Source organism: Myotis nattereri (genome assembly GCF_964212035.1).
Source record: "Myotis nattereri genome assembly, chromosome: 5".
Taxonomy (NCBI): domain Eukaryota; kingdom Metazoa; phylum Chordata; class Mammalia; order Chiroptera; family Vespertilionidae; genus Myotis; species Myotis nattereri.
The window spans coordinates 49,668,983-49,693,842 of record NC_138080.1 but is presented as its reverse complement, the minus strand read 5'-3'; the positions used below and the strand labels follow the sequence as shown (position 1 = coordinate 49,693,842).

General features: G+C 38.7%; 1 protein-coding gene across 1 annotated transcript in view; it reads left to right on the top strand.

Annotated features, from left to right (window-relative positions):
- The window catches only part of MARCHF1 (membrane associated ring-CH-type finger 1), a gene marked incomplete at its 5' end in the record, with an annotated part of 361,070 nt that overhangs the window by 281,558 nt on the left and 54,652 nt on the right, over positions 1–24,860 (top strand). The window contains 6 exon segments of the mRNA XM_081091749.1: positions 2,364–2,443; positions 2,760–2,813; positions 2,815–2,896; positions 2,900–2,911; positions 2,915–3,259; positions 3,261–3,517. Of these exon segments, the coding sequence (XP_080947875.1) occupies positions 2,364–2,443; positions 2,760–2,813; positions 2,815–2,896; positions 2,900–2,911; positions 2,915–3,259; positions 3,261–3,517 (830 nt within the window).

The following is a 24,860-nucleotide window of genomic DNA, read 5'->3' as shown; positions in this document are numbered from 1 at the left end:
ATAAGACAAAACAGCTATCATTCAGAACCATGGGAAAGCTGGCCCAGTGGTAGTTCTACAACTGGAAGGAAAGAAAGACAAGCACTGAGACTGAGTAGGATATGCAGAGGCGCCAAGAACAAAGGTACGGAGTCGCACGCCAGGCGGGCTGCATTTGGACGCACGGTTTTTTTCAATCGAAAGGGGTTACAAACTCTCGAATCCACTGAACTTGTTTGGGGCAGGATTCTGAGGTCCCAGACCCCTACGGGGAGAGGAGGGACGGCCTTTCAGTGGGTCGGAAAGCAAAAGTGGCTTTCTCATGGAGCTGCTTGCCAGCACTCAGGGCCGCGGAGACATGGAGTCACGAAGAGGCAAGGAGTCACAGAGACGCCATTGCTGTTTGCCCTGGTGACTCCCTGAGACCCCGCCCTACTGAATTTACATCCCCACCCAAGCTGTGCCAGTGGCACAAAAGGAACCACCTGAGCTTTTGCAGCTTAACCCAACAAACTGCAGATTTCAACTCCTCGCACCCATAAGGTACACACTCAAGAAGCAGAATCAGGTTCGGAGAAAGCTGGAACCAGACCCAGCTGGGCCGGCAACATGGAACTGCTATACCAGCAAACGCACAAGCAGGTCCACCAGATCCAGTCTCACATGGGATGCCGGGAGACGGCAGACAAGCAGTCTGTGCACTTAGTAGAAAATGAAATCCAAGCAAGCATATCAGATATGCAGCCAGCAAGAACTCATGGAGATTTTGTCCAGCAAGGAGCCACCCAAAAAAAGACAGAATAACAAACTTCATGTTGACCAGTTAAAGTATGGTGTCCAGCACCTGCAGACTGCTTTCAGAAACTTCCAACATCGGCGATACGAAAGGAAGCAGCAGGAGAGACAGCGAGAGGAGCTTCTGTCTCACACCTTCACCCCCAACGTGGGATGCGGCGCCCCCTGCGAGGCTGCAATAGCCCCAGCGAGGCTGAGACGGCCCCTGTGAGGGTAAGATGGTCCCTGTGAGGCTGAGACGGCCCCTGGGAGGCTGATACGGCCCCTGTGTGGCCGAACACAGGGACACGTCGCGGATGGAAATAGCTACATTTTCCATGTGTATGACCTGGCAACAAAAAGCGTACACCTATGGATGAGGACAGTGGGGGGATAAGGGCAGAGGGTGGGGTGGGAACTGGGTGGCGGGGAGCTATGGGGGGAAAAAGGGGGAACAACTGTAATAATCTGAACAATAAAAATTTATTTTAAAAAAAGTTTAAAAATTACTTAAAACAGTGATTGGCATATAATATTCACTCAAAAGGGTTATTATTTCCCACTTGAGAGATTATTATAAGAGTTAAAGAGAGTAGAAAGTGCCACAGCACAATGCAGGTCACACTGTAAATTCTCAATACACTCTAGATTTTTTTTTAATTTTTTTTATGGATTTTTAGAGAGATGGGAAGGGAGAGGAAGAGAGAGAGAACACAACATTAATGTGAGAGTGGAATATCAATTGGCAGCCTCCTACCAGGGAATGAGCTTGCAACCTGGGCATGTGCCCTGACCAGAAATTGAACCATCAAACTTTTGGTGCACAGAGCAATGCCCAACCAACTGAGCCACACCAGCCAGGGCTACGCTCTAGCTTTTAATTGATCGTCATCTGTATTACATACAACAGGTTGAAGACATCAAATAGAGTGAAGCAATGTGGAGTTTAGTGAAATGTATTCAACTTTGTGACAATAATCTGAATTATTTCAGGCTCTCTTATTCTTAAGCTTAGTATGGTCACAGGGTTAAAAGATATGAAAGGTCAATAATGTTGTGACAGATGGATTTTATTAGTTTCAATGATAAAGTAAAGATAACTCCAGGCCTTTAAATATTAGTGTTTTCAAATATATTATCTAATGGGGCCCGGTTGTGACAATGTCAACTCCAGGCAATATCTAGCAATCTAATGGCTGTTTGGTTATTTAGGTTTTTCTAGATTATTATCATCATCCTTGTCATATAATAGCCTTTGTGTCCTTTATATCATAGGATAGTCAGGTGTTACTCATTTGCTTCCAAGGCAAATTGAGTCATTCCACTCAAATGTTTGCAGTAAGTAGAATAGAAACTTGTAGAATCATCTTCCTCTCTCATAAATGAAGCAACAGCAAAGTGGTACAGCGTCTCAACTCTTCAAGTTCCTCAAAATAAGTTTTGCTTTTGCAAAACGAACTTTTAACTTCCCACATTCAGTGAGCTGTGTTATAGTCAACATGACTTGCAGCCACGTTTGTTGCAATTTTTTAAATATGTGGAAAAAAAGAAAGATATCGACCATGTATTACCTTAACCAAGATGCCAAATTATCTAACTTGTTTCTCCAGGCAAGCAGCCCAACCACAGGGACAGCTCCCAGGAGCCAGTCAAGATTGTCTGTCTGTCCATCCACTCAGGACATCTGTAGGTAAGTGCTCAGCAAATGATTCTACTCAATGTTTTTCAGACCAGTGTTTTGTATTCTTGTTTTACATTCTGACTGTGTGGCTCTTGCTTCTGCCTATGTTGGCCATGGATCATTTATACTGGCCTAATTTTTTTCTTTTAGTGAATTTCTTTATTTGATCTTTATTTACCAACTTTTGGTCCATGCTATCATTTTCATTGTTCTCTCTCTCTCTCTCTCTCTCTCTCTCTCTCTCTCTCTCTCTCTCTCTCTCTCTCTCTTCCCATGGCTTTCTGTCCATTCCCATTTTCCATTCTTTGCCTGCTGCTTTGTCTAGATCTACCATCTTGCATGACATATCAGAAGATGGTTTTGAGCAATGCACCCCTGTCTGGTGCTGAGCCCTGTAGGAAGGAGTCTTGTAAGAAATCAGTAAAACAGAGACCTAGGAGGAGGAGGAGGGCCTCTGAGAGATAAGAGAGTGCAGACTAACAAATAAAAGGGAGAATAAATGATTTTCAACTCCAGATCTCACGCCCCAGGTGGAGTGAGCTTCACTCAGATTCCTCAGATTCATCTCCCCTAGATGAGAGTCCTTGGATGCAGGCAAAAAGAAGAGCCCAAGTGAAATTCCAACTGCCGCAAAGAAGGAGAAATAATAATGAATCACGTGGAAGCTTGGATGGGTTTTCTGCTCCTAATGGAATTGATCTGGTAAATTTGGGATCCAAAGATAAAAAGCAACAAGAACTGACTGAATGTGAGAGTTGCTCTTTAAACCTCTGCAGAGGAAAAGGCCCCTGGTACCAAGAGTGCAGTCTTCCCCTGCCTAGAGGACCCTGAGATTGAGAGATCCTCAAGGCACCATGAAGAAAGCAAAGGCGGATACTGCCACAGGGATCCAAAGCTCTTGCATAGTCTTGGGCAAAATGAGACAATCAAGGAAAGATTTTCAGAAACAGATTCCAGCACTGAAATAGTGGCAGCACCAGAAGGCGGCAAGTCTGTGAGTGATGTGGGGTTCCAGGTGAATAACTCTGTTCAGAAGCCTCCTGCCAGCTACCATGATGGGTCTGATAATTTAAAACTATGCAGGTCAGTCACTATAGAGAAATACTGGATGCCATGCAAATGTATTTCTTTCTGCTGTGAGCTATGTGTGTGTTTGACACTTACCCTTAATGCATAACATTTATCCATGCTGTTGTCTGGTGGATATAAGGTGGTAAAATGAGAAAAGGTGCATCTGAGAAGAACATAGAATTAGATTTCCCCTTTTTCCTTTTTGTTAATTGAATAATGGTTTATTCTAGTAAAGGGACTGACAAACCGATTAGTCTTGTATCCATTCTCGTTAAGACAAAACTAATAGAGGGAATATGAGTGAGAGCATGAAACCTTAGATTCTTCAATGTAAATCTGGTGAACTATTAGCACCCCGACAGAAAAGATATTCAAGGTAAGAGGTTTTTAAGGTCAGAATTTTGTATCAGAAAAATCTCCTACACAGTTGGTACTAATTTGCTCTCTAGCTGTTTGATTCAGCAGGTAATTTAAGACTGAAAGGACACAGAAACAGGTCCTGGACATACCAGTGCGGTTGCTGGAGCCTTCAGGGAAGGCGGCAACTGTACTGAAAGGTCTCAAACATGCAGGCATTTCATAGCTGTAAAGCTGCTTTCTTGCACTTTTTACCCAACTGTACACATTTTCACCATTTATTCATTTAAGCCTCCATTGTGCATCAGGTTTTATTCTAGGCTTGAAAATATCATAATGCCTGAGATTTATATAGTCTCTGACATCATAACTTACAGTCAGAGGAGGGTAGCAGATTCAAAACTCTTTCATAGTTTTATATAATTATGATTGTGATTAGGAATATGATAATACAACAAGGAAGTTTTAATTATTCTGGGGATCAGAGAAGAACTCTCTTAAGGAAGTGACAAGCTGCCCATGGCTCGAAGGCTGACAGGAGTTGATCAAGGAAAGAAACCAAGGAGACCATCCAGAGAGAATGCCACTATGAAGCCAGGATGAGGGGAGTTTAGCAATCCAGGAAACTGAACGCTGGCTGTCCTGGCCAGGGGGTGGTGGGTGAGGGGCATGAGTGGTAGTGATGAGAACTGAGAGGTGGAGAGAGGCATGCAAAACATGCTAAGGGATTTAAAGAGACATGACATCATTTGATTTGTATGTTAATGTGAGTTTCTTGTAATCTTCTGAATATGATTTAAGTGTGGCTTAGCTAAAATGTTGGGGGATAGAATAAAACACTCTTGCCAGTCTAGACTAAGAATTCCCACTTGCAAGCATTTGTTGCCATTTTCCCAAACCTCCTTCCAACATAATTTAATGAAAGACAGTCAAAGAAGCTGGTTGTAATTGGATAAAAAAGTAATGCTTGCAATTAAAGTCATAGTGGCTGGTTCTCCTAACCTAAAAGCACTGCTCTGGAGGAACATTTTCAAAGACAGGATATTTCACTTAGATTTCTATTAATGAAAGTGAGATCGATGGGCCTATTTTCTTGCTGTGAGTTATCATCAAAATATACCCACTAAGCAAATACTAAGGAAAGCATATTGTACTAGATGCTGAGGCTAAAAAGTGACAAAAGGTGTGATTCTTCCCTTAAGTGGCCTATTATCTATTAGGAGAAATTGAACACACACCTGAAAAGATGAAAGTTCAAGGCAGTTCAGGGCGAATTTAAGAAGAGGCATACTGCAGGCATTTGAAGAAAGAAAACTTGCTGAGAGCTGGAACAATCTGGAAACCCCTTAGGAAGGGGGATTATTGGGACTGAGAAAAGTAGAATTTAGTTTGGCAGAGATGTATGGGTGGCATTCCAGGCACTCAAGCCAGGGAAAATACCATGAGCCCAGACTGGGATGCAGGAATGACACTATGCACTTAAAAATTTTGTGTGAATTTTTGTGACTAGCTTGGAAGCTTTGCATAGATTGATAACAACTAAATTTTTTTAAGAGACATTATAAACAAAATATGCATATCCTTCCAAGGAGTTTAATTCTATTCTGTAGTCTTATTTTCAAACTGCCTCTTGGTGCCAAAGAGGCCGCCTCGAAAGTTGAGAACAGATTAAGAGGATTGTACTTCCTTTAGCCGATCTTCAACCAGAGAAGTTTCATGATAATCTCTCCTATATAATGGGGTTTCACATAGTATTCCTTTAAGGAGAAAAGAAGATTCCACTGCGAAAGATAATACAGAACAGCCTTTGCTAAATAAAATAGTCTCAATAAAGAACAACATACACAGAGTAGTCACAGTGTCCTGAGGGTGTCCTGGGAAAGGGACCTAGATGTAGGAGAATGAGTTGGGATGAGGTAGAAGTATCTCACTTTGAGATAACTAGACTAGGATGATACAGGGTAATGAAAGGGGGGTAACGTTGGCATATTGGCATCCCACCAGGTGAATAGGAACAATCTAAATGCTTGGCATTGGTGAGAGCATAAGACAAAGGCAACAATGATGACTCCAAATCTTGGAACTTAGGAGACAGTAAATGCTGATGATATTGGCAAAGGCAGAAGAGGTCAGAGGGAAGCTGGTTTGGGAAAGACATGATGAGTTTGATTACAGGCAGGCTATTTGTTATTGCAGTGACATTCAAGGGTCAGCTGTCCAGCAGACAGTATGAGACATGTCACTGAAACACAGGAGAGCAGTCAGGGCTGGGTCTGTGTACTTGTTCAAGCATCAGTGAGCTATACACAGACCAACACTGAACAATCGCATTTTTGCAATTGACGTTAATATGACGTATTAGCACAGGGCAACAGCACAAAGATATTAAAAATGAAAATATAATTATGGTCATAAAGGACATATATATTCTCAGGAAGGTGACTGTGATGCCAGGAAAGTGAATGAAAGCTTTAAATGAGGTCATATTTAGGGGGAAAAAGCCTCTAGATGGACACAGCCTGAGCACCAGCGTCCCCTGTGAAGGGGAGAAAGATGACCCCTGAGAGAAGCAGCAATTGCCTTGAACTTGCAGTCCAGCTTCAGAAATGCATAGGCAGGACCAGTCTCGGCCACAACCACAAAGCAGAAGCTTCTGAGCCCTTCCTCCTTCTCTGTTCCGAGCACTGAGCCCCCACGAGGACACTCTGCTCCTTTCCACCTCATCAAAGCCTTATTTAGAGAAAGTTTCTCTTAGCCAGTTATAACTTGCAGGAAATTTAAATCATCACAGTTGTGCAATGGGAGAAGCTTTTCCTTTTTTAATAGAAAAATTTACATTTAGAAAAAAACATGAGTTAGCTCATGTTAGCTCATGCTTGAAACTTTTTAATGGCCTCTTAATAGCCCTTGGTGACAAGTTCAAAATCTTTAATATAACTTACAAAGTCCTGCATGATCTATCAGATCTGCCTCCCCAGCTTCAATGCCCATCATTGACAATGGCCAATTCATGCTGGTCTGTCTTCAATTCCCTGGAAATGGCCAGACCTGTCTCTTTTAGAGTCTAGAATGCCTACACATTATCCCCTCTGCCCTTCACCAGACTGACTCCTAGTCATCCTTTCCTTATTTAAGTGTCATTTCTTTAGGGATGCCTTCACGATGCCCTAACTAATATTTCGGGTCACCTGGGAGTCAATTTCATAGCATAATTTTAAATTGCTAATGTATAGATATTTTTGTGATTGACTGCATCAAATTTGTTCATGGCAGTGTTCACAGTGCCTGAAAGATAGCACACACTCAACACAGTTTTTGAATGAATAAGTATAGGGCTAATGAATTTCTTTAAGGGAGTCATTCTTACTGTGTGAAATCATCGCATTAAGGGGTGGATTATCTCACCTTCTATGGAGCCAACATGTAAAGAATACTCTACACCAGCAGTTCTTAAACCTTAGTGACATCAGTTGACTAGAGGGCTTGTCAAAATACAGATTGTTGGATGTACCCCCAAAGTTTCTGATTCACTTACTTTGGGGTTGAGCCCATGCATTTGCATTTGTAAAATGTTCCTAGGTGATATAGATGTTGTTGACCTACGGACCACTTTTTTAGAACCTCTGTTCTATGCTACAAATTCTTTCTAGGCTTTAAGTGGGAAGAGAAAAGAGTAAAAGTAATTGAACAGATGAGTATGAGAAGCATACTTATAGTTTCCTATCGTATCCTATTGAATTCTGACACAACGCATAATTCAGTTAGTTTCCTGTATTTCACTACCAGGATAGTTTGGGTCATCTCACTAAAACCATAGACTGACAAAGTCTCAACTTTACCAGGAACTCAGATACCATAGTTTGGGTATTGTTTCCCTTCAAACCCACTTCCTCATCTCAACTACCCCCATTTCTGTCAGTGACTCCACAAATTCCCTAAGTTTTCAGTTTTAACTATTTTCTTCTGCATTGAATATATCCAGTCTCTAACTAAGTCCTGTCATTTCTCCCTCCAGATATTGCTGTTGACCTGTGTGCCTTCTTTCTCATTGTCAGTGTTCTGTTTTGGTCCTATTCTCCACAGCCACCCCTCAGCCTGATACCTGCTTTGGTCAGGATTCTTCCACTAGATTAAAATGGACTGAAACCAATTCAAATGTGCTTAAGTGACAAAGGGAAGTATTAGCCACAGAAATAGAAAATCCAGGTATACAGATGGCTTCAGGGACTCTAAAAACTCAAACAATGTAGTTTCTCTCCCCACTCCTCCTCCTCCTCTTCCTCTTCCTCCTTCTCCTTGTCTCTGTGTTTTCCTAATTTTCCCCAACAGAGGGAAGAGGCCATGTGGATAGGAATAGCTTCAGGCTTACATTTTACCCATCAGCGACCTAACAGAAAAGAGGAATGTTCTCTTCCTGCAGTTGCTCATAAAATCTCAGCCTGCCTTAGGTCACATCTTTGGGCTAATCATAGTCACCAGAGGCAAGAGGCATTATGCTTGTAGCAAGTTCTTGGATAGGGAAGTTGGATTTAAAATGTGGCTGTTGGAAACCCCTCTAGAACCTTATGAATTGGTGATAGAACATTTCAACAACAAAAAGAGCAGCAGCAGGGCCAGAAGACATGGAAGAAGAATTATAAGCAAAAAAATATATAGTAGTGTTCAATCGCCATCAAACTCATGTCCCCCCACACCCCCCAAATGCCCCCTTCTCTTCAAATGCCCATATTTAGGCATGCTATCCTCATTTTTATCCTTTTTCATGAAGCTTTTCCAAACTCTTGTGGTTAACAGTGATCTTTTTTTATTGGAATTCCCATAACCTTTATAGTAAATATCACATATTTAGTATTCAGTTTCCCTCTAATAGTTTCATGTGTGTTTCTCTTTTCCCTATAGAATAAGCTCCTTGAAAATAGGTTAGGGATCATGTTTTATACCTATTTTGTACATTCCACAGTACTCAAAGTAATTCTGGACTTTAGAAATTACTCCAGTAGAATTTGGGGGGGGGGGGGGTGACATTGTAATCAGTGAATGCTAAGACTAGCAGAATCCATGGGCATGATAATGGGGATTGGGTGATTCAAGGTAAAACAATTAAATAGTAATGAATTACATCAATGGTTTCTTTAAAAGAAGAAAAACCTCAAAGTAAATAATAACTCCTAGTAATTAGTAATTTTCTAGTTCTAGCTTGGGTTGGATGGTGAGTTTAAAGGTATACTTTATATTTTCTTTCTATAACCTTCATTAGGCATATTCTCATTAAGAAAAAAAAATGTTTTGAGAAAAAAATGGATGTAAAAATGGTAAAAAAAAATAGTCTGTATTTTAACTTCTTTAATTCTATCAAGGTACAGGAACTATAAAGTGAGTGTGAGAAAATGTCTACAGCTCTGGATGTTCATAGCAGGAGATTCCTTTTCAAGAGCATTTGGATCAGGCTCTGTGATAAAGCACTAGCATCTGTTAGATTGATGTAGATAACTTTTGAATAATAGGCTTGAGCTTAAATCAACCTTTTTATCTCTGTCATCATATCCGTGTACTCATTCATTTCACACATGGAGCAACTATTTCTTGAGAATTTACTCTGTTTTGGCAATGTTCTAGAAGTTGGACATATAGTGGAAAGGACAGTAATGATCCCTTACCTCATGAACTTATATTCCAGTTGGTAAGACAAATAATTAAACACGAAAATGTAAAAAAAGAATTGATGAATGAAGCTAAAGGAACACATCGCACCTAGTAGCACAAAGCAGGTTTCCCAGAGGAACTAACAATTAAATAGAAACCCAAAGGAGAAGTAAAAGTAAGCCAAGCAAAGAGAAGAGGCCATCTATTCCAGGAAAGGATGTGGCATATGTGAACACCCAGAGATGAGTGAGACGTGGCATAAAAGGATATCAGTGTGGCCTGGCAGAGAACAGAAGGAGGGGAATGGGAGGCCATCATGGAAGTCCTTATCAACCAGTTAGGAGTCTGGACTGTGTTCTAAAAATAAGGAAAAATTTCTGTAGACTTTGAAGCAAAAGAATGACACTGTTTGTGCTTTGGAAGATCCCTCAAGCTGCTTTTGGAAAGTCGATTGGAGGGGGGCAAGACTGAAGTCAATGGAGACGAATTAGAAAGCCATTGTGGTGTTCTAGGGGGCAGGTGATGGTGACTGTATAAAATTAAATAGATGGATTTTAAAGTATTTTGAAAGGAAATCAAATAGGATTTGATGATAAAATACATATCTGTATGATCTCAAGTTTCTGATTTAGAAAACGGTGCAGATTATAGTGCCATTCACTATTGAGAGAATGAACACACTCCTTGAGAGAGATTTAAAAGAAGATGGAGCTCAGTTTTAGACTGATAGTTTGTGATTCAAAGCATATATCCAGAGAGAGATATTCAGGAGGCAGGCATATATAAAGGTCTAAAGTTCAGAATATGTATCTCAATTTTAGATGAAGATTATGAAGCCGTGAACATATAGGTGGTGATTGTCAAAATCTCCCATGGAAAATTTGCAAACTGAGAAGATGAGGGCATGAAGAACCCTGTGGAATAGCAACATTTAATGGTTTTGGAAAAGAAAAAGGAACCAACAGAGAGAGGAGCAGAATGAATAAAAATCATGTGAAAACCCAGAAGTGTGTAAAGGAAAGATAAAATGTGATAAATGAAGGGAAGGATGAATTTGGAGGACCCTTGAGCTGAGAGGAGAGAGAGAGAGATATCATTTGAACATGCAGAAAACAGAGGATTTTTATTTCTTTATTAAGGTCCCACAGAGAATTTAGGAAAGGATGGGACTCAAAACTCAAAGTAGAAGGATCTCCATGGCGAGCAAAATAGGTATGTCTTTTTTTGCAATAGAGGTAGAGCAGGATATGACAAACGTGGACAAATATGAATTTACAGATTGTTACAAGTTTCTTTTGATGGCCTTGTAGAAAAGGGGGGTGGTAGCGGGGTCAAACATCCAGTGAAATTTGAATTTCAGATAAACAACAGATAATTTTTTATTAGGACATACTCAACACTAAAAAATATATTTGTTGTTTATCTGAAATTCAAATGTAACTGGGCCTCCTGTATATTTTTGCTAAGTTGGGCAATGCTAAGCATAATAATATAGAAAAGCATTATTGAAAGTTCTGTTGAGGTTCATAACTATGAATTTATGTGGCCACAGACTGCAGGAAGTATAATTTACCTCCGCAACACATCATTTAAATGCAGATACAACCATAAAAGGCAATTGAACATGTATCTAAGGATATATACTAGTATATATAATCTTGAAATTTAAAAACTAAGAAAAATATGCTCTACAAATAAGATTTTTGAAGTAAAATACATGTCAGTGGGTAGTTTTATTGTCAATATTTCTTTAGGGGAAAAAATACTTCTCTTTAATATTTAAAGCAGTTATCATAGTCACTGGGAAGATGGGGTTCATAGATTCACAAATCACCTGGGTCACTTTCCCATCTGCTCTTTGAAGACATTTGAGACACCCACACATATTATTATTTATCTCTTTCTTGGACATATTATTCCTGGGGCATTCTTATTCCCTTTATAGCTCTAATTATGAGAACATTTCTCCTAATATTTAACCAGCCTGTATTGTAGTTTCTACCTGGTAGTCCTAGATTGATATTCACTCAGTAATAAGTGAATATTATTTTTTTTACTTTTGTAACACATTCTGTTACTTATTTTTATTTCTTTTTCTTTACAAAATTGAGACTGATGTTCTGTTTTCAAAGACCATTTCATGAGTAAAACGTAAGCTATTCAGTCTTCAATATTCAGGTGAGCAAGGTCCTCCTAAGGGACCTAATGAAAAGCATTCATTTCTCAAATTTATTCTTTTCTTGTGCCTTTACCTTTCTTTTGGTGAGTCTAGTAGGAATTAATAACAACCCTGCTCCTGCTCATTTTTTTTATTAAATCTTTATTGTTAAGATTATTACATTTGTTCCTCTTTTTTCCCCCCATAACTCCCCTCCACCCAGTTCCCACCCCATCCTCCTCCCTCACTCCCCATCCACTGTCCTCATCCATAGGTGCACGATTTTTGTCCAGTCTCTTCCCGCATCCCCCTCACCCCTTTCCCCCACAAGAATAGTCAGTCCACTCCCTTTCTATGCCCCTGATTCTATTATAATCACTAGTTCATTCTCTTCATCAGATTATTCACTTGATTTTCAGATTCGCTTGTTGATAGATGTGTATTTGTTGTTCAAAATTTGTATCTTTACCTTTTTCTTCTTCTTCCTCTTCTTAAAGGATACCTTTCAGCATTTCATATAATACTGGTTTGGTGGTGATGAACTCCTTTAGCTTTTTCTTATCTGTGAAGCTCTTTATCTGACCTTCAATTCTGAATGATAGCTTTGCTGGATAAAGTAATCTTGGTTGTAGGTTCTTGGCATTCATCACTTTGAATATTTCTTGCCACTCCCTTCTGGCCTGCAAAGTTTCTGTTGAGAAATCAGCTGACAGTCGGATGGGTACTCCCTTGTAGGTAACTGACTGTCTTTCTCTTGCTGCTTTTAAGATTCTCTCTTTGTCTTTTGCTCTTGGCATTTTAATTATGATGTGTCTTGGTGTGGTCCTCTTTGGATTCCTTTTGTTTGGGGTTCTCTACACTTCCTGGACTTGTAAGTCTATTTCTTTCACCAGGTAGGGGAAGTTTTCTGTCATTATTTCTTCAAATAGGTTTTCAATATCTTGCTCTCTCATCTTCTGGTACCCCTATAATTCTGATGTTGGTACGCTTGAAGCTGTCCCAGAGGCTCCTTACACTATCTTCGTATTTTTGGATTCTTTTTTCATTTTGCTTTTCTGGTTGGGTGGTTTTTGCTTCTTCGTATTTCAAATCTTTGACTTGATTCTTGCAATCCTCTAGTCTGCTGTTGGGAGTCTGTATAATATCCTTTATTTCAGTCAGTGTATGCTTAATTTCTAGTTGGTTATCACAACATCAAGGGTCTCATTAGATTTCTTGTAGATCTCATTAAGTTTATCGGCAGTTTCTAGAAACTTATTGAAAGACCTTAAAAGTGTGGTTTTGAACTCTATATCCAGTAGTTTGCTTTCCTCCATTTCTTTCATTTGTGTCCTTTTTCTTTGTCTCAGCATTTTTTATTCTTCCCTGTGTTGGTACAGTGGTTTTCTGTGCTAAGTGTCCTCTAGGGCCCAGTGGTTCAGCCTCCCCAATTACCTGAGGAAGACACTCTTGGTGCACCCCCTTGTGGTCTTTGTGCACAGTCTTGTTGTAGTTAAGCCTTGATTGTTGGAGGTATCACTGGGAGGAATTGGCCTCCAGGCCAATTGGCTGTGAGAATCAGCTGTGTCTGCAGTGGGAGAACTGTGCTGGAGACACCCTTCTGGGGCAAGACTTGCTTCAGTGGGGTTTTGGTGCTCACTGAGTCTGCCCCCTGAGTGTGTCCTTTATGTTTCCACGGAGCTGCAAACTGGATGGTCCCACTCTGACCTCTGGGCTTCCTGGCTCCTGGATCTCTAGGGAGGTGCTAATCTAGCCTTTGCCTAAGGCTATCCAGCAAAAGCCTCCCTGCAGGGCTTGGGCGGGGTGGGTCCCACAGGATCAACAGGGCGGGGCTAGCAGTTATGGCTGCTCTCAGTCCTGCCCTCAGAGGCTTTGCTTCTCAATATCCTGGTAATCGCTGCAAGCCCCTTGGAGAGAAAGCTGCCCTCGAGTTCCGACTGATGCCAGACAGTCCCGTATGAGTCTGGGTCCCTAGAGACTCACCCGGAACTGGAGCTGAGAGCCTGAGACTCCCTCCCGATTGAAAACGATAACCGCGCCCTCAGCCGCCAGCCCGCTCCGCACACACCTCCGCACCTTAGTATTTTACTTCCGCACTGCGCCTTCTTTGAGTCTCGGTATGCTTTTCTCTTTCCTTCTAGTTGTAGAATTTCCACTCAGCCAGCCTTCCTGTGGTTCTGGGTGAAGTCCGTTCCGTCTTTTAGTTGTATTTTTGAAGTGGTTGTGTGAGGCAGTAATCTCCGGTGTTTACCTATGCCGCCATCTTGGTTTCCTTCTCCTGCTCATTTTAATAACAGCTGAGTTGGTAGGAAGTATAGGTGTGAACACTGTTGGTAACCTGCCAGAGATGAGTTACTTAGGATGATTCAACATAGACTCACAAGGTCTCACTTCCAACTCTTACTTTCTCTCTGCATGAAGTGTCCAAATTTGCAGAAGGAAAAATGTTCCTCTCTTCATTTACATGATAAAAAGGAGAAAAATGGATGAGCATTCTAAATGTATATAATACTAGTTTGATCAACGTTTTGGAACTATTTCCTTCGTTGAAATGAATAATTTTATTTATTGCCATCCTTGGTAAAAATTCAGATAGATACTATGCTACTTTATTTTACAGACTAAAGTTTCTCCAACAAATAAAAGAAAAACGTTTATAACAACACATTTTAATGTTATAAACATTTAGTGTGATTTCACACAGTCTATTAGCATTTATCTCAGTAATTTGTATTTTGACACTGATATATGTACACACACACACACACACACACACACACGAAACCTATGAGAGAAATAAAAAGACTTGTATAAAAGGCATTATTTTATATATTTTTAATATATCTTTCAAAAACATGCCTTGTCCTTGGCAGTTTCTTTTTTCCTATAATTGTTCTCAATTTTGGGAGATAATCTTTTCAGGAATAGAATGACAGTATCATCAATAATACTGATTGTCTTGACTGGTAAATTATATTACATGACCAAAACCAAGTGGATTTGATTAATTACCTTTTAATTTGGAAAAACAGGTCATTCTGATTTTTGGAAATAACAAGTACTCTATAGGCCAATTATTTAGCAAGTTGTCTTTTAGAAAGGAAAAAATAAAAAAATAGATATTTCCCTGTTTATACAACTATCTTAAAGTAGATTTTAAGATCAGGAATTTTCCAACCTGATTTCAGGCAAAAGAAAATAGAAGCATGATGCTCCTTTAGACATATAAGTTAGTATTTACATATTATAAAGCTGTTTATACTGTGCTACATTTATCTTGTCTTTGTTAATTTCTAAGTTTATTATGCCCAATTATACCAAAGTGCAAAATACTAAATAAGAAGGAATATCAATCAGATAGAGTTTGTCTACTTCTTTATTTAAGAACGATATGTTTTGAACTTTAAAAAAACCCACAATATTTGTTCAGGATTACAGTTAGTTTGAACTATGTGCTTCCTTTAATAAGCATATATGATTGACAATATGGAATTTCTCCTCTGTCTCAAAAATAAAATAGAAACCCTTCCCCTTCTCTTACACAAATTCATTTTTAAACCATTATGTATATAGTAAATCATGTATATAGTAAATTATGTATCCTATATATTTATGCAAACAGAAAATGGATACTGTGTATTTTAAAATCATAAATATTGAGTACAGTGCTTTCTGGTTCCTAATTATGATTTATATCTGACAATTTATTTATAGCTTGAACATTTCCTCCATTTGTGATTACCATTTAGGTCCTCATCTTCCTTATAGCACAATGGTTGCACAGTCATTTCAAATCTTCTGCAATGGTTCTCTGACGAAGGTAAATTTAAATACCAGTGTATCTGGTTTGGTTCAAAAATGTAAATGCCCCTGGGACAGCCTGGGGGAGCTGGCATTTGTTTATCACACTCTGACAGACTTACACTCAGCTCAGCTGAGTGCTCTCCTTCCCACCTTTGTCATGCAAGGACCCCAGGAGTCTCTTTGTTCTCCTTCATTCACTCCCAGGTTCATGCAGAACCAAAGAGGCCATAATCCAAAAGCCCCTGTGTTTGGGAAGCTTCTAGGAGGTGGATTTTACTTTAGACATTATGCTGAACATTTCCTTCTTCCCTTCATGGTTATCTAACAAGTGATCATCAAAACCTCTCTGCTTTCTGCTTCACTTGCCAGACTTTGTTTTTATTTTGGCCCTTCTGAGCCTCGCCTTAACCAACTCTGACATCTTTATTTCACACTCTTTGATCTAAGATGCTCACAACCAAATGAAAATGTTTTGCCACACTGCAAGATAGCAGCAATGAAAAATAAAAATAAAAGAAGAATAAAGACAGAAAAATAGCTAGAATGAAATGGAAGTCATACACACTGTCAAAATGTCCATGCATCAGAGGAGTCCTGGTTGCAGTCAGCATTCGAAAGCCTCGAATTTCTACCAGATAGACTTGCAAGGATCAGAGAGCTCACCACACCCAGTGGTTCTCAATCTGGACTGCATGGTAAACTCACCTGAGAAGTTAAAAAACTAGTTGCTGTCAGGACCCCTTTCATATCCCTCAGAAGTGATGTCTCACCATGGGTCCAGAGATTATTTGAATGAGCACCCAGGGCTGAGAGTCACTGATTTTTAGCCCAATGTCAAGCGAAGCAAAAGGAGGCAGTATGATAATATATTGCAAGAACTGTACTTGGGTAGGAGGTCCACTAGGCAGCACTTCTATCAACTGGACACACTAGAATGGAGCCTGGGGGTGAGCCACAATTTCTGAGGTCGTTTGGGACATTGATTCTCAAACTTGACAACTCTATTGGTAAATAAAAGATATAGTTGCTTTTAACAGCTTCCACCTTGGATTAAAACTCAAATTTCTCATCTGTGTGCAAGTTTCTGACACTACAGTTTAAAAACACATGCCTAAAACTAAATCCATGGCTCTCAAAGTACAGTCCCTATACCAGTAGCATCACAATTACCTGGGAACTTGTTAAACACGCATTATTGGGCCCCAACCTAGAACTATGGAATCAGAAACTCTCCGAGTGGGGCTCAGCCATCTAGGTAGTAACTGGCCGTCTATGTGAGTCTGATGCACACCAGTTTGAGAACCACTGCAGTAGAGACTACAGATAAGAAGACAGGCAGTGTAAGAGCGTGTGTTCATGCCACAGGAGGGTAAAGAGCGGTGCTTTAGATAGAGTACAAGGGAAAGGGCCTAAAGTAAGTCTGTGCATGAGGGACAGCCAAACATCAAGCAAATAAGTGCCATGATGTTTGTTGGTATTTGATGATTTTCTATTTCCTTTTAAAAAATGATTTGATTTACTATAGGTATAGACACATATACATACATATCTATGTGTCTATATGTTTCTACAGTTGGCCCTCCATATCCATGGGTTCCACATCTGAGGATTCAACCAACCATGGGTCAAACATATTTGGGGGAAGTAGTTATGTTGTTGCTGGCATGTGCTATGTAGTTAGGCCTATCATGGTTGTGTCTGTACTGAACATGTACCATTTTTTTCTTGTCATTATTCCCTAAATACAGTATGACAACCATGTACATCACATTCACATTGTATTAGTATTAGAAGTAATGTAGATATAGTTTAAAATATAGGAGAGGATTGTGTAAGTTATATGCAAATCTATACCATTTTATATAGGGGACTTGAGCACCCATAGATTTTGGTATCTGTCAGGGATTCTGGAACCAATCTCCCACAGATACCAAAGGATGACTATATATACACATATATACACTCAGACATATATATGTATAAACAGGGAAGGTTTACAGTTTTGAGTACATGAAACAGAGTTTATTCTTGTGTTATTATTTATTAATTATTGTATTATTTTCCATATGAACAACTATAAATCTCCTTTTGCCTTACTCTGTAAACGGAGAAAATAGAAGGCCAAATATAAGATGGATTGACTCCATAAAAGAAGCCATAGGCATGAGTTGTCTATAGGAGCTGAGCAGGGCTGTTGAGGACAGGATATTAAGGACATCACCGGTTCATAGCAATGTCAGGAATTGGAGCCAACTCAACAGCTTATAATACACACATGTATGTGCATGTGTATGTATTACATATACATTTATACATACACACTCCACCATACTTGAGGTTTGCACTTTAGCACTTGCACTTTTCACTTTTGGAGTTTGTGCATGAAAATAAAAAGTCTACTTTACCTTTCATTAAACTCTATATTGAAGTTGCACATTTTAAATTTTTTCAGTGTTTCTATTTTCAAACAAGACAGCTGCTTTAGAGACATAACAGAAAGGCAAAGATATCAGGGAAGAGCTATATGTAATGGTTGCACCTGGCATACATGATTATTTAAGTACATTCATATTGGATGTGGAAGAAAAATGATATCAATTTATCATTTAGATTATTTCATAGTGGAAAATTTTGTCCAAGAAGGAGAAAGGTCAAAAGATGATGAAAATTCAAAGATGCAAATGAAGGCTAGAGAAAGACTCAGTGGACAGTGATGAGAATGGAGGAAGTTTAGACACACCCACAAATCCAGCCAGGTTAAATACTAATGATGCAGTTGAAGACACCCCTTGCAGCTAGCATGTAACAGGGTAAATAGGTTTTAGCTTCTAAGAAACTGAAGCAGAACCTCATACACCTACATGAAATGTCAGAATACCCATACTTGCATAGACCATAGATGTAGACCATACCCAACATGAAATAGAAAGTTTACATACTTACATTCAGACAATACAAGTTATTCCCAACATTGGTATATGTGTATAGAGTGAAGGCGTGGGACAAAGTATTCTTCTTACTTTTCTGTCTTTCCAATTGATAGGTATTTGGGGTATAGAATGGAGACTTGCAAATAGGATTAACACCTTAAATTTATATTTCTGTTAAAGTACATTTGATTGTTACATGGAAATCCTTTGGTTACTGTGTAACCAAAATATTAAAAGGGTGACACCTGAAGCTGGACAGGAAAAGCGCAGGAAAGCAATGCGCATGGCCTGATAACAGACAAGGCACTTTCCACTTGCTCAGATATATGTCTCTCTAATATTTATAACTTGGTTAATCTACTAGAGAATAAGAAAAAAGAAAGGGAAGTGGAGCCGGAAAAATATCCTCCAATCTCTCTATTGTTAGTTGTGGTTATTGTAAAGAAAATTTAAAATAGAGGAAACTCCTATTTTAAACTTAATTACCCAGATTTTTATGTATTTCCTTTGAATCATTTTTATGCATATAAGTTTAATAGGATAATTCTATGTTTTTATTTATGTTTCTTAATCACAAGATGTAAAGTTCTACACATAGCTTTTGACGAATGAAACCTGTCAGAAAAAAAAACAATCTTAAAGGTTTTTGTCTAAATTCTGTTTTCTCAGGATTCTTAATAAAACATAATTTTATTTTTATAAGGCATTTTAATTTAGTTCCACAAAATTGTACTTTGTGCTGATGATCAAGAAACAAATGACTGGAAAAAACAAATGGTATAAAAGTCATTCTGGATTTACTTACACACTAGGAAAATATGAATCAGAAAGAGGAAGTAAGTAACTACATTATTAATTTACATATTTGTAATTCTATTGCTAGTTATAAAATATATTTTAAATATAATTATTCCTTGCAATAATTGTTATTGGTAATTCTACCACTTTTAGGAAAAAGTATTTTTCAAATGTAATTATTCACTGAAATATTTTAAATTCAAGATAGTATAGAATTACTTCCTTCGACTTTTCAAAATGACTGTCTCCATACAGTGTGACTAAGGTAAAAGTTAAATTATGAACATCATGGTTTCCAAATGGTACCTGTAGTGACAAACAAATGCTCAGATGCCCTATAAGTAGATTGATCTTGAGCATCTGTCCTGAGGAGCTTTAATTAAAACCCTAAAGTGAGTGTAATCTGTCCTTCACTCCCATTCTCCCATGGTTCATCCCCTTTTCTTTTCCCAAATTGATGCCTGAGTTTTACCAACTTTACTTCATAGTCTCCTGTTCTCTTTTCTGTTTTCACAACTATTACACTAGTTCTTGCTTTTATTATTGTTGACTTTAACTTTTATAATATCCTCTTCTTTTTCTTTGTAATATCTGAAGTGACAGCTAGATTAATTATTTTTGGGGGGAGACATAGACAAGCTGGTTGTATTTTACTTTTTTAACTCTATTTTTATTGACTTCAGAGAAGAAGGGAGATGAAGAGAAAGATAGAAACATCAGTGATGAGAGGGAATCGCTGATTGGCTGCCTCCTGCACGCCCACACTGGGGATCAAACCCACAACCTGGGCATGTGCCCTGACTGGGAATCAAACCGTGACCTCATGGTTCATAGGTTAATGTTCAACCATTGAGCCATGCCAGCAGGGCTCAACTTTTTTATTAATTTATTTTTTTTATTTTTTATCTTTATTGTTGAATTACAGATGTCCCCCATTTCCTCCCCATTGCTCCCTTCCAGTTCCCACTCCACCCTAGGCCTTCACCACACTATTGTCTGTGTCCATGGATTATGCATATAAGCATAGAAGTTCTTTTGTTATCCGCCCCCACCGCCTCCACCCCCTTTTCCTCTGAGATCTGTCAGTCTATTATATGCTTCCATGCCTCTGGACTTTTTTTCCCCGTCAGTTTATTTTATTCATTAGATTCCACATATAAGTGAGATCATGTGATACTTGTCTTTCTCTGACCGGCTTATTTCACTAGTATAATACTCTCCAGGTCCCTCCATGCTGTCTCAAAGGGTAAGATATCCTTTTTTATAGCTGCATAGTATTCCATTGTGTAATGTACCAAAGCTTTTTTATCCACTCATCTACTGATGGGCACTTGGGCTATTTCCAGATCTTAGCTATTGTAAATAGTGCTTCCATGAACATATACTCTTTCTGATTGGTGTTTCGGGATTCTTAGACTATATTCCTAGGACTGGTATCTCTGGTTCAAAAGGCAGTTTGATTTTTTAAATTTTTTAGGAAATTCCATACTGTTTTCCATATTGGTGCAACTGTCTACATTTCCACCAAATTCTTTAGTGAGCTGCTGTTACAATTGAATAGAATTAAAGCATTTTATGTGTGTTCGTGTGTGTGTGTTTTCATGTTGGCACTGGATTAAGAAAATGTATTTTAGGCTCTCTAAATCTTACTTTATTCTTCAACATGACATCCCACCCTAACTTTTCAGTTGCTTTCAAACTTGGCCACATACTTGACCAGATTACCCGGTCAATTCTACTTCTAAGCATTCACTGCAAAATATCTTCTACGTCTGGAGTCCTCTACCAGCTTCCATCTCCATCTGCCAAAATTCCATCCAGGATCCAATTTTATTTCACATACTGCATCTTCCATTAGGCTTAACCACTCCCTACCCCCAATATGTACTTTATCTTTATCTCCCTCGCTTATAACAGCACTCGATATGACACACATCACATTGTAACTTGGATTCTAGCTAACTGTGCAATTGTCCAATGTGTAAACTATGCAAGTATAAGCTCCATGAAGGGCACAAAGCCTGAGGCTTATTTATCTTTTTATTTATCACAGCACCCTGTCTGATCTTGCACATAGTAAATATGCAACAAATTATTTCTTGAGAGAATGATCAAATAAATAAATGAACACATGGATAAATAAGTGAGTGAATGAATTAAGACCGACCATTCTTCATTCAGAGTTCTGGAACTTCCCAGCCACCATGGCTCATTTGTTGAGTAACAACCTATGAACCAGGAGGTCACAGTTCAATTCCTGGTCAGGACACATGCCTGGGTTGTGGGCTCAGTCACCAGTGGGGACTGTGCAGGAGGCAGACAATCAATTATTCTCTCTCATCATTGATGTTTCTATCTCTCTCTTCCTCTCCCTTTCTCTCTGAAATCAATAAAAATATATTTTTAAAAAGTACTGGAACTACTGTAAAACATCGATATTTTGCTGAGAGACTTACTTGCCTGTATAGGAAAATTTGTATGCAGAAGTATATTTCTAATTCATTCAGTGCATTCTTGGTTGTCTGTAAATAAATTACTTTGTCAATTATCCATGAGACTTGAGACTTCCTTTGATGTAATGCTCAGCCAGATAAGATTAATGAATGAACAAGAAACAGAAGGAAGTCTTGGTTGAGAATGAGGTTATGAGGATTCAAACACTTAGCAATCACAAAGAAAGAGCTATCACAAAAACAATTTGAATAAAGAGTCTCTGCCACGTGGAGAGAAGAAGAAGACTAAAGAGTTATCATGATATTTTTTCTGATAGGGCTATTATTATATATGTACCAAAGCCCTACTCTGTATCTGACCAAATATATTTATTTATACCTACACAGAAAGCAAATGAGTGTGTATTATCTGCCCTTTTGTTTTTCTTTCCATTTCAATATATGCAGGTAATAAAAATTGAGCCTATTAACTTTAAAATTACTTGCATAGAAATATCTCTAGTTTAATTTTGTCAATCTTACAAACAAACCCCAAAAGATCTCAAAGCTTACATATAAAATGAATGTTTGCGATGTGTGAGAATGTAGAGAAAATCATTTTATAGGGATTATCTAAAAGGGAACATTCCACATTTTTATCTTTCCTGACTTGGAGGATTTGGACACTTTGAGCTGACCCTAAGACTAGTGAGAAAGATCTATTCTGTTATTGGGCACTTGCGGCTGGGACTCGAGGGGTGGCACATGCCTTCATACAGGGGGGAAAACATCTAATGTACTCCATGAACTCATGGAGCCTTCAGAAAGTCCCCAAGGAGGGCCTAGCCCCCTATGAGACTGGATCACTAGGCTAGATGATAACACAGGTCCTGTTATCAATAAAATTGAATCATAACCAGAGGTGATGAGGGCCACAAGCAGAGCAATTTAAATAGAATATTCCCAATCCATTGCTGCTCACACAACCACAATAACCTTTGAATACAAAGAGGACTTGGCCTCCTCTGCTTTCATTACTGGCACAGCAAGGTGATCATTTTCTTCTCCACGTTTTTCATCAGTGTGAGATCTAGTGGGAAGAAAATGCAGCTGATTAGTTGTGACTTTGGATCAGCTCCAGGATCAAGCTAGGAGCTAGGGACATTGCTCTGCCATTGTCTTTGGTATTGATCATTCCCTCCAGCCTGTGCAGATGGTGTGAAGTGTTGACCAAGTCAGTGGTGACAAATTAGGGCATGAAATTAAACTCAGGAAGTCATTCTATGTAGCAGGGTTGTTGTTGTTTTAGTTGAAAATACTCCTTTGAGAAAAGTAAACACTAAAAAATCACTTGTGTGGGAAACGCTGTCACTCATCTGTAGATATTAAGGAGGTTGTAGATTCAGAATGGCCAATCTTATGATTATAAAAATTGTATTAGCTGTCATTAAATTTTTATCCTTATATCATAATTATATTTTTAATTAGAGTTTACAAGATATTTTTAATCTCAGGCTGGATGGTAGCTTATAATGCTTAGCTTCATTTCTTTAAAGAGAATCTGATTTAAGGTTGCTTGTATTTTGAAATCCAAAAATGTATGCTGATTCCATGTCAATCAGAGTTGCTGGAAACAGCTGTTAGTAAGAATACTATTATTAAATGCTGTCCATCTTCTTCTCTACTTATTAAATAAGAGCTACTTCTCCTTTCTTTATCGGATCAGTTTGCTTGACTTCCTCTGATGCTCAGAGAGGGTATAAAATTGGTATACCACAGTTTGGTTCCTCAAATGTTAATGAAAGAGTAAAGGGTATGTGCAAGGATCATGCATTTCTCACTTTCATTATAAGTGAATTTTCCCGAAACATAAACAAAACGCTGGTAGTTGGTAACAATTTCTGAGAATTGCTAAATCATCTTCCTAAGCTCTCTCTTTTGGTTTGTGCTCTGTAATGCCTTAAACTATGTTCAAGTAATACCTTAAGCTATACCATTCCCAGGCCATTTATGGTCTAGCAATTTGCCATTTTTACCCTGAATTTTTAACACTCTTACCATATAAATTACTCTTAATATCATGCTGTTCCTTCCATACAGAGAAGATCCTGCCCCCCCCCAAAAAAATTAATAAATAGGAATTTATTCAGCTCATAATAGAAGAACTTAGATAGATTAGACAATTAACAAAGGAAAAGGACTATACGGAACACAATTTAAGAGCAATGAAACCTCAAGAAATGAAGGGAACATTATAGGGGAAGAAGATTTAGAAGCTGTTGCATTAATGCTGTGAGTCTTAGGATAGCTTCCACTTAGATGTGGTGTTATCAAGAGAGGGAGGGTCTCAAGAATATGAGATTCTATTTGAGGAAATCCTCAGAGGCACACATCACCAGAATGCAGCAGGCTGGCAAAATAACCATCTGAGCATTACCTTTAAAAAAAAATACTTATCCTTTATTGACAATTAACTTAATCCTTATAAATAGTCTTTTTTTTATTTATTGCTTAAAGTATTACAAAGGGTATTACATATGTGTCCATTTTATCCCCCCGCCCTAGACAGTCCCCTAGCCTCCCCTATCCCCCAGTGTCTTATGTCCATTGTTTATGCTTATATGCATGCATACAAGTCCTTTAGTTGATCTCTTACCCCCCTACCTCCTGCCCCCCAACCCTCCCCGGCCTTCCCGCTGCTTATAAATAGTCTTATGAAGTAGATGCTGCTACTTTATTTTATTGATGAGGAACTTGAAAATACAAGTAACTTAACAACATACATATGAAGAACTATGATTGTAATGCTTATTGTACTTGTAACAACCACACCAGCGTTTCCCAACGTTCGTCACATCGGGACACAAACAGAACATGACAACATTTGTGAGTTAACTGGGATTAATGGATAACACACCCAAGACCTTTACACTGCCCTCTAGGCCCTCTAGGCTCAGAGGAAGCAAGATCTTGGCACAGTGGTAATTTATTTGTGGCAAAAGTTATAGCTTATGATCTGGTAAATATTATAAGAGGCTACTAGGCCTGTATGTTAGGGATTAGTGGGAAATAACGACAATAGTATGGTCAAGGGAAATTTGGATTATGGAAGGTCATAATAAAAATCAGGTGATTTTATTTGATTGATGATAGAGTTCTTTTTTTTAATATATTTTATTGATTTTTTACAGAGAGGAAGGGAGAGAGATAGAGATATAGAAACATCGATGAGA